Raw genomic sequence first — 14,249 nt, 5'->3', positions numbered from 1 at the left:
GGGGGGGGGGGGGGGGGGGTCAAACTCATCGCTCTGAGCTCTCCATCGGTCTCTTTCAACTAAAGAGTGTGTTGACGATTATGATTACCACTCCCCTTATCCAGTCTGCTTGAGAAGCATTTGAGTATAATGGAAATGATTAGGTTATATGTCTAGCTGCTCATTCCCCCTCCCCCAGAAACAAAAGCTCTTATTGAAATGATCACCAACTCACCGTAAAGGGAGTGCCTTCTACCTACGCTTTTATTCCTGGAGGTACAAAAAAAGCAGTCCATTTTATCAAAGGCAGATGGTTTTCTTCTCTTCTCACCCCCACCCAACTTTACTTGGTATTACAACAATAACTAGATATTCAGTGCCCTTTTGAAAAAATGTGCTGTCAAGTTAGTAGTAATTCCTTCAGAACTTGATAGTAATTTTACACCATGCTGTGCCTATTATGGTTGGCTTCATTACAGTTTCAAAGCACAGATGCACATCTTTTTTGAACAAAAAACTAAAAGGAAAATACCAAGGGGAATAAAAACTATTCCATTTATTTATTTTATGATTTCTTATTTATGGGTTTTTTGTCATTTGTGGGTAGAAATTCTGTGTCATATTGGAAGCCATTTGAAATAGTAATAACTTTAAGATGGACTGACTCTTGGTTGGACAAAATGGCCTATTTGAAGATGTTAGCTTGGCTTTCCGACATCTTATAGACCAAAAGGGTCATCTACTAATTGAGAAAAAATTCAGCAGATAATGAAAACAATCACCAGTTGCAGTCTCGTACTATAAAATAGGAAGACTGTATTTGCCTTTTAGTACGACCCTCCTAAAAGTCACAATTGTGCTTTCCGTACTTTTGTCAGCTGGTGTATTATTCTGCGCACACGCTCAGTCTTGGCATCTTGTTAAATTTCCAACTTTGAACCAGCTGGTATTGATGGCATATTTATTACATCTAATCCCTTTGTGGTATTGTCGGAGAGTCACAGCAGGTATGAGGAATGCATTGTCAGTGGGGAAGTCATTATTAATCTCAAGTCCATCTCTGTCGTCAGACTTTGTGCATCCCTTCAGCCTGTGTCTCTCCTGAGTTTGTACACCATCAAAGTGTTCTACCTGTTTTCATGGCAAGTTCCCTAATGTGTCAATGTTACAAGATAATTAGCCTCCGTTTTCAGTGGTATTGATTAGGATACTTAACCTTTGGAAACGTAGCAGGACTGCAGTTGCTCATTAGGACATTAGTTCTTCCTGCTTTATTACCCACTTGGTATTTTGTGTTGAAGTGCAGCAGGCCAGCAAAGTGTAATTGGGTTCGTAAGAAGTGTGTAATGAAGCCACCAGATTGCTAAAAATGTGCATTTGTCAATAGATTTCTGTTTACAGTCAAGCCATGAACACTATTATCGAGCTCTTCCTCACAACACGCTTGAAAAGGCTACAAAGATAAAAGCCCACTCCAGAAAACGTACTAATCAACCAGGAAACAAAATGATGGAATATACTTCACCAATTAATCAAAGCATTAAATAATATAAAACATTTAAGTCAAAAGTCTTTTCTCAAGCAAAAAGGCCAAACATTTGCTGCATCCTGTTTCTTAAACAGAAGAAACTTTCTGCGGCCTGTCGGCTCAGAACACGTTCCGCCTGTGGAGTTCTTGATCCTGGATGTTGATGAAGCAGGTCTCTGTAAAGATGTGGGCACAACAGTTTCTCATTTCCTGTTGTTTGGCCATCTTGAGTCCCATTTCGCCCAGACCGGACGTAGGCCAAGAGCAGCCTTAAATCCAAGCTGGGCCAGGGTGGCTCCTAATTTAATTAACACCATCCCAGTGTAAAAAAACACCTCTGCTGTGTTAATTGGCATACAGTTCTGGGGTTATGCTAATATTATGAAAGCACATGCTGACAGTCATTGTATCCAGATACATTTAAATGGAAATGGCGATCGTCCACATTCAGTTCCAACAGAAATGTGTGTTGAATAAATATCTTTCTATAGTTAATGCTTGGTGATGTTACTGTCATACTATTCTAGAGGATAAAACAAAGGCAACAATGGTGCCTGTGTTTTTAGGTGTGGCCTATCTTTTCAGCTCGTCTTTGAGAACCAACAGAAGGGAGGATCAAGGATTTTCTCTGCTTGCTGTCCCTTATTTGAAATTTCCTATAACGCCTGCCAACTCAGTGATCAGCCGACTCAGTTGATCAAACAATAAACATTTGGTATGAACACTTTGCTTGCACTCGTGCCTCTCTGGATATTATACAGGAGTATTTTGTCACCAAGACTGCTATTTAAAATTCTAAAATTGATTATATGGAGGCTTCATTTCTTCCCAGTTTGTTTAATTATAAATTGTTTGGCCCTTATTTATATAATATTTCTAAATGTAATAACTAATAAACACTGACATCATACAAATAACTAATCTAGAATAGTTTAATTTAGCCCCAATCAAACTGTGACATTACATTATATGCCACATATTAGGCTACTGTTTCTAAATTTAGCAGCTCATGAAGAGAAGAATGATTGCTTGAAATTGTAATTTGGTTTCAATTTATTTGGATGACTGCTGTCCAGATGGGGTGTTTTTATTGTGATAGATCAGCTCATATGAAACAAGAACTGTTAACAGATTAGTTTTACAGCTTTCACCTCTGGAGATAATTATGCTTCAAAAAAGAAAATTTGAGTTGAGTATCCCCCCTCCACGTAGTATTTCTGAGAATGGAGATGGAGGTATGAGACTGATAAAAGTCTAAAAGCGTAAGGGTCTTAATGTCTGTGCTTCATGCTCCAGCAACCTGGCACACGTGAGCATAATGTAGAGGAAGAGTGGAGTAAAATTAATACCAGCCAGATGCTCATATCGTGACCCATGCTGGTAAGCTGGCCCATTTTGACAACTATTTTAACAGTCTAACAGTCACTGCTCTCAAGGTTTTGAATCTCCCAGTTGAGTGCACTCATGGATGAAAAAGTAATTTTCCAGCAAAATCCTGTCTTTTGAAGTTTCTCTATTGGTTCTATTTAATTTTGCGTTTACGGAAGCCAAAACGGTGAGTAGGAACAGGCATAAGGGAATAAGATGGACAAAATAACAGTAAAGCCCTTGCAGTGTAATTCAGTTTAATCCAATAATACCAACAACGTGTGACCCCAGGAATGAGCGTCTTAACAAAAATTTAAATAGTAATAATTACAGTACATATTGTAGAACTTCTGCAGTGGATTACATTTGTTTAGCCAAAGGGATTTTAAAGTTGCTAACAATTTTAAAGCACATTACTTATTAGGCTTGTTCTAGAGGAGCCAGGCCTGCACTGGCACAATTCATGTCTATTAGATTTGTATCTGACTTGATCCCGATATGCTCTGTATTAGCATTGCATGTGAGAGTGGGTCGTCCATTAATCGGAAGGTTGCTGGTTCGATCCCCCGGCCAGGATTTACCATCCATTTACCAACAATAACCTCACGAGATTGATGCAACAGCTGTTTTTAGAGCCACGCGCCACAGCTGCTCTCCATGCTGGGAAACGCTCTCTCTTGGACGAGCCTTTTGTTATATTCCTGCAGAAATTGAATTTGTGTGAGACTGGAAATTATTTTTAGCTTCTGTTTGCTTGAATTCTTAATCTCACCTGCAAAGGCTGGGCATGGATTAGCTGAGCTTTGTGCTCATTCAAACAAAGTCACCTAAAACACTGGTGATGTATGCAATTTGAAGATAGTCATGCATTTGTGTTTGTGCAAGGTAATCATTGTTAGAAACATTTTATTCACAGGGCTGTAAATGGTTCAGTATGCATTTGGGAAACTAAGAAACTTTCTCTGTATCAAAAATCCACCTGATGTAGTTATGAGAAGTAAAAGTTGGTAATTGTGATGTATATATTTCTATTCAACACTGTTCAGAAAGGCTTTCTGTTTGCAATGATTGTTCCCAGAAAGGACAGGTAGATAAAAGAAAATTGGTGGCTTTGGTAATATGTTGCACTTAGCAGCAGGTATCTGTTGGATAATCTTTCTTCTGTTCTTAGACATGATAAAAGCTCTTACGCCTTCAACTTTTGTTTTATTTAAATTGAATACAACCAATTTGCACATTAGAGATACACAAAGACTTTGTTGTTTTGTTGTGCTGAGAGGAACCCAAATCTCAAGTGTTGTCTCTCTGTGCTCACAGCAATTCAGCTTTAAAGTATGATTACCATATTAAGTCCTCCAAATAAACTAATTAAAGAGAATTATAGGCAGTATTGTTTGTCTGGAGGAATGAAACTTAAGCACAGCAATACTTAATGTATTAATTAAGTGTCACAAGGGTCATAATAGTTGATGATAAACCAGAGAAAAAAATCTAACACACACTCTCACACACACAATTCTGCATGTTGATGGTGATGTCTAATTGTATGCTTTCATATAATGAACAACAACACTTGTGCAGTACTTCCCTGTTCAGTTAACACATTGTAGTGGGGAGACTCGACAGGCTGCTGTGCTCCACAAAGCTCACAGGACAGCCAAATGTGTCAGGAAGCAACTTTTGGATAACCTTACCTTACTAGCTTGGAAAAACACTGTAAATCTTGTTAATCCACCTTCTGTGTTACTTTATTCTTTTGGCTTTTATTTACTTTTGACAAATTGTAATTTGATTAAAGTCACAGTCACAGTTTTTGAAAATCACATTTAACGGCCCAAGAAAAATATTTTCATGCTATACTTGATGACAGAACTCGAACACACTATTTCCTACCACAGTGTGAACAGTTTAAGTTATTAAGAGGTTTCTGTATTTTGTTTTTTCTGTGCTCATATCACTGGTTTGAAGTGGGCGGGGCTCAGTTAGGAAAAGCTGATATTACATATTTCTGTGCCCCAATCAGGATTTAGCAGCATTTGTGATGACAGTTGATCGGTCAGTCAGGTCTGATCAAATCACATCCACACAGTCCTGATGGAACAGATTCACTTTTGAGAGCAGTTTCTTAATAAATAATACCTAAAGGTGTTTCATGAAAATGTAATGTTTTAAAATATCAATTTGTTTTCTCATTTCCGTATTGCAGTTCTACAGTGCTACAGTTTACAGATTGTTTTAAATACTGTCACCCATGAAAAGACCAACCAACAAACTCTGTTTAGTGGTCTTGCTGGAAAAATATCAGATAATAAAGATGGCAAAACTTAATGTATTTATTGTATGGAACCATTGTAACAGTTTTTAGATAAAACGTATAAAACATCATCAATCCCACAACCAGTTTTATAACAACACAAAATATTATTACAACAGAGGCCCTTGTCGTCAGTCGTTGGGGACATGCTAACAGATTAGCTTGCTAGTGCTAATGCCAGCTGGTAGCGGCCCATTGAGAGTCTTTCTGACACAGTGACCAGCACAAACTATATAATGGTTCATCTTCTTCTCCTGCAGGTACATGATGTTGATCAACGGGAAAAATGAAGTATTCATGGTCGACAGAGACAACTCGATCTTCCACATAGCGAACCTAGAGTTTCCTTTCCGGAAGGATCCACGTGTCCACTTATCAAATACTCTATTAGATGGGGTGAGTGACTGTTCTTACTAATACTTGTTATTCTTTTGGATTGTGATGTTTTGTGCTAACTTCTCTTGTTGCCATCGAAAATCCTATAAGGTTTCTCTCTTGTCTGGAATTGCACATCCCCTCTATCTCCAACTGTGTAACATTCCCACCCTGCCCCTGCTGCTCAACCTAGCAGCTAATTGACACCAGTTGCCAAACCTTTGGTGAAAGAACAGTATGTTTCAGTCTGACAGTAGAGCCTCTCAAACACGGCTGACAGGAAAATGATCATCCATGTCCTGGAGAAATAGCTAATGAAATGTTTTACAGTTTTTCTGTCACTGTTGCCTCTGTGTTCCACACTAAGTTGTGTTGTAACACTCAGGAGTGTGCTCCCCAGGGTGGCGGTGGGGGTTGGTGACTGATCCTCTTCCTGTAATACTGGGCTCAGACTGTTATTGGCATGTTTGTGCTGTTAGGTCACACAGGTCCCCACTCTCTCCAGCAGCAGGTGCACATGCATGAGTCATTATCCCACTCCCTATCTGAAAACATAGGCAAGGAAATTGCTGCATGTTCACGTAATCAGCTTAGATTTGATTATGGTTGTATGGCAGCGTTTGGTATTACAGTACTAGAGATAACCGATAAGTTGCCTGTGATTGTTTTTGTTTTGCTCCCGGTCTTGTTTTCTCTTTTAGTTGAGCAATTTTATGTAAAATAGGTTTGAGCATCCTCTTGGCTTAGCAGTTGCTGATTGATGCAGAGAATTTAGTTTCCTCACCCAGACAGGACATCTAATTGCAGCGTGTTGGTGTTCCTTTGAAGGAGCAGTGCGGATGTGTGTTTAGATTGCTACATGGTTTGTTTTGACGCGTTTATTCATCTGTTGATGCTTCTGGCTCTCAGTTGAGTGAGGCTGTGTTTACGGTGAGCCCTCTAGAAGCCCAGCTGTGTTGTCTGATATGTTTCATCTTTAGCCCAAAGGCACTGGTCTTTGTCTTTACATTTTCTTTTATAGTAGAGTTTTTAATGAGCTTTACATCAACCTGCGTTCCAATATTTGATGAATGCGCAATGTAGATTGAATTCCTGGTGGTTTCCTTTGGTCACATTAATGAATTCACCCACTGCTGTGTGTCTGTGCAACGGTTCAGTACACCAGATGCATAATGATGGCAGCCTCCTGAAATGACATCATTTCTTCTCTCCAACCCCTCCTAATGTGCTGTGCATGCCTCCCATTCACTCCCCCGTTGGCCTCTTTACCAGTCTGGCATTGGCAAGTGGATTTTGATGTTTGGTCCTTTTGTGCTCTCAGATATGAAATTAAATCGTGTCAGCCAGTAGGGATACACAATTTAAGTATTTTCATTGATGATGGTTAGTTGTAACACAACACAAAATGGCCCCCATCACCACTGGTGTAGCCAATGTTGAAGAGCTGCAGTTCTTAAAGTTACTACACGATTTTGGGACAAAAACAAATCACACTTCAGTCACTGTATTGCTGCCAGGAACTACTAGCAGCTACTGCATGAGCTACGAGCGTGGTTTAATGCTACGAGTGTGACGAGGTGTTAGAAGTGATTGTTCGCACAAATAAATATATGCACTGCATAGACATAGCTCAAAGGATATAGTATGCATGTGTAATGAAAATGAAATATCCCAGTGAAAGCCCAACAGGGCTCGAGTTTACCAACATTCAGCACAGATGGAACAGAAGTGGCTTAACTATAAAGTCCACACAGGCCAATAGAGGGTTAGGCCACATTGTGAAGGAAATGAAGAACTGAAAAATGATGCATTAATTAGCTGTGCCAGGAATGTAAACATCTATGTTCCTATCCTACAAGCACATCTAGGCGTACCACTCAAGTAGAGTCCCTTGATTTTAAATAAAGCCGATTTATTAATCTTAAATAACATAAATGTGAATAAATCAATCATCATTTTTATACGTTCCTGTCACTCAGTCATGACTCCACCAAAATGGGTGCATGATGGCTATATGAGTATTACAGTCCCCAAAATACTTTTGGGGCCTCATAGCTGCTTTAAGTGTCTCACCTGCAAACCTTGTACCTGTCAGTTACAGGAGAGCACAGTTCGTCGCCTAAATATTTTATGAGGGAAAAGGGCATGAATATAGTCCTCTAACTGTAGTGCTTCACTCTCAGATTTATAGATGGGTGGAGGATCAGAGTTGCATTCACTTACAGTACTTCAGCAGTGGTGACGTTGGCATGCTGTCACTACATCGCATGGTTGTGTAACAGTTCTTTGCAAACTAATCATGTGTCTGTTGGGTGCCCTGCACCACCACTGCACCTGACTCTCAACTTGAGAGTCTTGCATAATGGATGTGCACATGCTATTTCTGCTTCATGTCCTCCTTCTCAGACCCCACCACCACACACCCACCTCCCCAATTCCTTGCTATCCCTCCCATTGCCACAGGCATCTCCCTCTCTGAACATACATCCCCTGGAGATTACTCACTGCCTTGTGTCCCACTGTGAGTTTTCCTCCCGCATAACTACTTTCAAAGAGGAACCATTTTCTACATGCTAAGATGTTAAGACTGCCCAGACAAAGGAATTTTATTTTATTTACTTTATTTAACCTGGAAGTCCCATTGAGATACAATTTCTCCTCTGCCAGGGAGTCCTGGTCAAGTATATGTATTTTGTACATCTTCTCCATTCAGTCATGTATCGTTGTCTCAATAACTATGTGTCTCTTTTCACTGTCTTCTTTTGTACTTCCTGTCTTGACCCGACTCTGAACTTGACTTTATCTCTGCAGGAGATGATCATCGACAAGGTGAACGGTCAGCCCGTCCCCCGCTATTTGATATACGACATCATCAAATTCAATGTGAGTAGCCCAGCCATTTGAGAATGTGTTGTCTTTTGTTTGACCTATAACTCCTGAAAATCTGCCACATCAAGATGTCAGACAGAAACAAAACAAATAACACATTGGAAGCATGCCATTAACACTGTGGCCTTTTTACTTAGCTGTTAACAACGGTCTGGTTCGGCAGAGGACATTTTTGTGGTTGTAGTCAGCAGCCTGTGCCAGATATAATCAGAGCGAGGTGTACATCAGTAAAAAGAATTGACGCAGAACGGGATTTGTTTATCCTGAAACCTAAAAAATCCCTGTTGGGTTCCTCTAAGGCTTTACGGTAGCAGGCGGCAGAGCTGTGTTCATCCAGGCTCTGCAGGATTCGCACAGGGATGACAATACTTGTCAGTCTGCATGCTGGAGAAAAGAGCATGGCTCTGCTTGACCCCACACCCTGTCATGCACCAGGCTTTACTAAAGCCTGACATTAACCACAACACCAGGGCTGAACTGTGTCTGACCCATACTGAATATTTATAAAGTTTTTGTGCTTTTACACCTGAAATTGGTTTTGCTAAGCTCCATTGACCTATTTTCTGACAATCACTTATGAACAAAAACAAAAACAAAAACAAACAAAACTTCATTAAATATTAATCTAAACATCAGAGTTGAAGTGAACCTGATGATCAGTTTATTACTCGCATTACATTTGGCCGGCAGTAATTGCTCTGGTGCATATGTACATGTAAAATTAGCTGTTATGTATGTGTACAAGCATGTTTCTCCTGTTAAGTTATTTTGACTTGGCCATTTTTCTTGAGAACAGCCCGAGGATAACATTACAAGGCTGTTAATTGCTAACACTCTTCCAAACTGTAAATTAATTCATCCGTTCAACGAATCTGCGTGCTGCTAATGGCAATCAGGGAGGCACAGAGACAAATGAGCCTACAGTTTGCCCTTAGCGAGCCTCTGCTGTCTTCCTCATAAAAATTTGATGAATATCTCAGGATAAGAGGGGGGAGTGTTACCTCGGCCATTATGTTCGTCTGTCGCCTCCTTTTCTCCATCGATCCGAGGATCAGCACAAGCAAGCGGCTCAATAAAGGCTCCAGTGGTGAGAGGAACATCTTTGTAAGGTGGTGCAGAGGTTAGCAGCTCCACATGACTCCCCCCGAGCCATCAGCAAAGCGTTGTTGTATTGATCCCCGCTGGCCATTATTAGCCTTCTCCATTATCTGTGGTGGGCACCTTGGCACCGAGGCCTCATCCGGAGACTGAGGATGGAAATGCAGCATGAGGGAGAACACACCTCCTGCTAGGCCCATGGCCTAACGTGACACCTTACTCGTTTGGAAAGTCAGGTGAAACACAGTACTGGGATTCCTTTGATTAGAGCGTGATGAGACGTGTGTGTCCTCTCTCCTGGATGGGTACTTTAGCTTTCAGTGAAGGGGTTAGAGTTTATTTAGTTATGTGGATTTTGATGGAGATGAATGAGTTGTCAGCTTATACTGTGTTGTTCATGTTAGAGCAGCGGATGTTCTTAGTCAGCCTACAGAGTGTTATTATGTTGAAAGTGCTGATGGATACAGTGCCTTTCCAATCATGTAACGGATTGACCCTGACTACCACCCTGAGAGATGGAATAAATTTTTTATTTCCGCTGTTGCTGCAAAGTATAAAAAGTATTTTTTGTCTTCTTGGAAAGTTGTTGTTGCTTGTCAGTCACTGTCAGCTCCCCCACTGTGGGGGAACTGACAAGATGTGATGAAAGCACAACAACAATTACATACATGTCCTTAATTTTCAAGTTGATGTAAAAAGCTATTATTTTGAGGAAAAAAAACTGTGGAGGTTTACACGTCTATGTCCTGACACTTTGATTGACCTCGTTATCTTTCATCTCGCCAAAAATATTCTCACTTTAGGTACAAAATTAGATGAGATAATTGGCTCAATCAGATTAACAGCTGAGCACAAAGGAGTGCTTTTAACACTCACGCAGAAACCTTATCTGTCGAGGTATGAGTGCTTTACTGACATCAGCTCAATTCACTTTTGTTTGACAAGTTTGTCTGCAGGTACAGTCTGTAGCTCTGCAGGGCTCTCCACCCTAAGAGTAGTCCCTGGGCTGCATCATTCCTCTCAAACCAATGGCAGCTTCATTCTGATGATGCACTGAAGCTCCTCTGCAATCAGATCCCACCAGCTGTCTGCTATATATGTGTGCTCCTGCAGTACATTAACATCTAATGTGCAGTATATATGTTAGAAATATATATATATATATATATATATATATACACACAGTAGGAGAACACTAGTGCTGGTGCCAAGGTTTTAATGGTCTGTAGCTAGTAATAGCCAATAGGGGCTAACAGTGACTTTACATTTAACATCTGTCAGTTTAATATGATCATAAATCAAAATGCATCCGAGCCACTTTCATTCTGTGATTATAGCACGAGTCTCCACCTTCATTTCTATGTTGATCACGTGGTTGAACATGTGGACATAGATGAAGGAAATTATGTGGTTATTATGAGGATAATTGTTCTAAAATGTAACTGGAGAGGCAGCAATGCTCTCTATTTAGTGGTAGCATTGATTAAAAATTCAACACAGGACAGCGTTGATGTTGTGCACTGGATTTTCTACAGAACACTAATGTACTTGGTTATCAGTCGGGAACCCTTACCACAGGCTGCGAAAGCTTTGGCACGGATCACCCAAATAATGTTCCCTTTTTCATGTTGTTTTATTGGATTAATTATAAAAGGATAATGAAATGTGTTCAGTATTTGAAATATAAATAGTCATGAATCAAAATTTGTGTTGTGGGAAAAGTTTTCTCTTTTCTTAAATTATCTTGCAACCCCTTAAACCCTGCTGCAACATCGTGATCTGACTGGATTTATTTTTTTCCTACCTCTATCTGAGAGGTAAGCCCAACTCTGCATTAATGTGACTCATAAAGGAGCAGGAACAGTTGGCTTCAGGGGCTCTTACAGTATAACTGCACCAACAGTCGTCATAAATTGTGGCCTATGACCTGCCAGTCTACATTTGTAGACACAAATAAAGTCTCTTTCAAAGCCAAAGACCAGAGACCACAGCTCATATTCAGGGATATGGTAAAATAGATGGTGGGAACGCTACTCTCCTGTGGGTAAGGTGTGCTTTCATCTGTGTTTTCAGCAAAAAACTGCGTTCTGTCTTTGGAACAGCCCTACACGTATGTAACAACAGGATCTTTTGGCTTTAGAGGAAGGCTGCTGTGTCAGGGTGGGAAATCAGCACCAGCCAAATGCTGGTAAAATATGACAGTTGCTGGTAGAGTTGAGACACGAAACAGTGATTTACTATTGAGTGGCTGGTGAATTTGAACATTTATCTGTCAGTGGCTGATAGATGTTCACATTTTAAAAAGTTAATTTTCCACCCTGGTTCAGACTGCTCAGCACCACAAGAAACGGAGAGAGAGAGGAATTATTAGCTTGAATGACATGCTACTTCCAATTGATAATATTACCAACATATTAGCGATAACAAATGACAACTGGAGCCTCCAGGGAATAAATCATATATTTTCTTTAATCTGCTTCAATATTGCATCAATTATCATGCTCCTCATGCCTGTGCTTTATGGCTTCATGATGCAGATAAGATAAACAGGAGGTGTCGTGTGTGGTAATAAACAGTTAAAAACAGCCTGAAAGCCTCCGTTTTTGTTAGAAATATCCCAAGAGAAGCTGCAAATTAAGCCTCAGTTGACTGGTCCCTACACTGATTTTGTCACCTGCGTATAATGTAATTTATTCCAAAGTATCCCAGACAGTCACACTGCTTTTAACAGTATTCCCAACACTGTCTGTTTTTTATCAGAGATGTTTTTGCTTCACTCTTGAGTTTATCCTTAATCCTCTTTTTCAAACGGAAGAAGGCTGCAGCTCTCTGGAGTTTTAACATTTAATGTGTGATTATATATATATATTATATATATATATATATATATATATATATATATATATTATATATATATATATATTTATATATATATAATATATATATATATATATATAATATTTTTATGCACTCAGTTTACCCATGTAGGTGGTTATACAATTCACTGAATTGTACCTTGTTGAACTGGATACAATGTTTGACTCCATTGTCCATTTGTGACGCATCAGTACATTCATGTTCCATAATATAGTAAGAGATTTTCAGGGCTGAAACGAATGATTTCGTTCCAGTATCTATTCATATTCAGTTGATTGTTTGGCTTTAAAATGTCACAAAACTATTCATCACTAGAGCCCAAGTTGAACCAGCATTGAAGAACCCAAAATATCCAATTTACTATTATAGAAAACCAACAAATATTTCCATCTGTTTTTTTTTTGCTACGGTACTAACTTCAATTGCTTGGTTTGTCCTCCTAACAGACCAAAACCCAAAGATACTCAGTTTATGGTCACAAAAGACAAAGACCAGCAGCGCTTTCAAGTGAGAATTCAACTAGGGGAAGTTTGGACAGAGGGGTTCTGAGGCGATGTTTAGAACCAATCAAGGCATTTCTTTATAGATTTGTATCAGTTATATCAAGCCTGACACATTGCTGTAGCGTGTCAAAGATGGTGAATTGGACTCAGTTGAAACGCTGGCTCAGGCCTGAACTCACAGTGATGACAGTAAGTGGAGCAGCACAGACAAATAAATGGCAAACTCAAGTTAGAGTTTATGTTGTTCAAACAGACGGTAAGCTATCGAGACACATTCACACCCAGAACCACAGCTAATAAATGACAGGGTGCTTTCTCTGACGTAATTGATCTTTATTCCCAGTAATGTTGGATTAACAAGATTCTTATCTGCTGTGTTTTCCTGTTGAACAGGCGTGGACAGCACATGCCTTGAATCATCCACACTTACATTTTGTTCTGTCCTGGTGACACAGCTGACAGATGGTGCAGAATGTGTGGGACATGATACCAGCTGTTGCTCCAGGAGACTGTAGTGTGGTTTTTTGCAGTCACCCTAAAAGAATAACAAGTCCTCAAAGTAATCCCCAAATGAGAGTTTCTTAGACTTTAAATTTGCTTTTGACCTTAATTGTAGTTGCAAAATCATCCTGGTAGAGTTGTTCAGGCTGCGTTAAGCAAGTTAGATGGACTATAAAACAAAGTCACAGAGACTCAGTGGCATACATTTGGCTAATCTGTTAGCAAACAGTTGCTTATCACATCCAGCAGACACGGGGCAACATGGCCATCCCAATGGAGTCCGATCTGATCACCTGACGAATGCAAGTCTAATCTCTATTTACCTTTTTAGCTGTTTTGGACCTACTTTAGGTGATTTACTAAGTAGTGCAATTAACAATTATTTCCATTTTCAATTGATCTGATTGTTTTCTTGAGTAATTAAACTAATTGTTTAGTCTAGAAAATGGCCCATCACCATTTCTCACAACCCAATCTAATGTCTTCAGGTTGTTTTGTCCAGTGCAATACCTTGATATTCAGTTAACAATCATGTGTGTCTTATGTTTCATGCCATTACATAGGCTACATTTTCAGATTTCATTGTTTGGGACATAATTAGTGTAAATCCATATTTTCTTATTATAAACACAATTTTCATTTTAGGAACAGTCATGGCTGTTTTCGTCCCATATATTCAAGCATCTCGCTGAATACTACTCGCAGCAGGCACAGCCGTGTTTTTTGTGGTTATGTTTAAAAAGTAATTTGTTGAAGACATATTTTTGTTATTCATAAAGGATGGCATTGTACTTGCTTACATAAGACTGTATACTTA

General features: G+C 39.5%; 1 protein-coding gene across 3 annotated transcripts in view; it reads left to right on the top strand.

Annotated features, from left to right (window-relative positions):
• The window catches only part of rngtt (RNA guanylyltransferase and 5'-phosphatase), a 77,884-nt gene that overhangs the window by 16,501 nt on the left and 47,134 nt on the right, over positions 1-14,249 (top strand). For all 3 annotated transcript variants that reach the window (XM_035678576.1, XM_035678577.1, XM_035678578.1), the window contains exons 9-10: positions 5,450-5,585; positions 8,376-8,447. In XM_035678576.1, coding sequence (XP_035534469.1) covers positions 5,450-5,585; positions 8,376-8,447 — 208 coding nt within the window. The remainder of the gene's footprint in view (positions 1-5,449; positions 5,586-8,375; positions 8,448-14,249) is intronic.

This window comes from Morone saxatilis, unplaced genomic scaffold, assembly GCF_004916995.1.
Source record: "Morone saxatilis isolate NCDOM2014 unplaced genomic scaffold, NCSU_SB_2.0 Contig7, whole genome shotgun sequence".
In the NCBI taxonomy this organism is placed as follows: domain Eukaryota; kingdom Metazoa; phylum Chordata; class Actinopteri; family Moronidae; genus Morone; species Morone saxatilis.
This window is presented reverse-complemented; position numbering and strand designations above follow the sequence as displayed.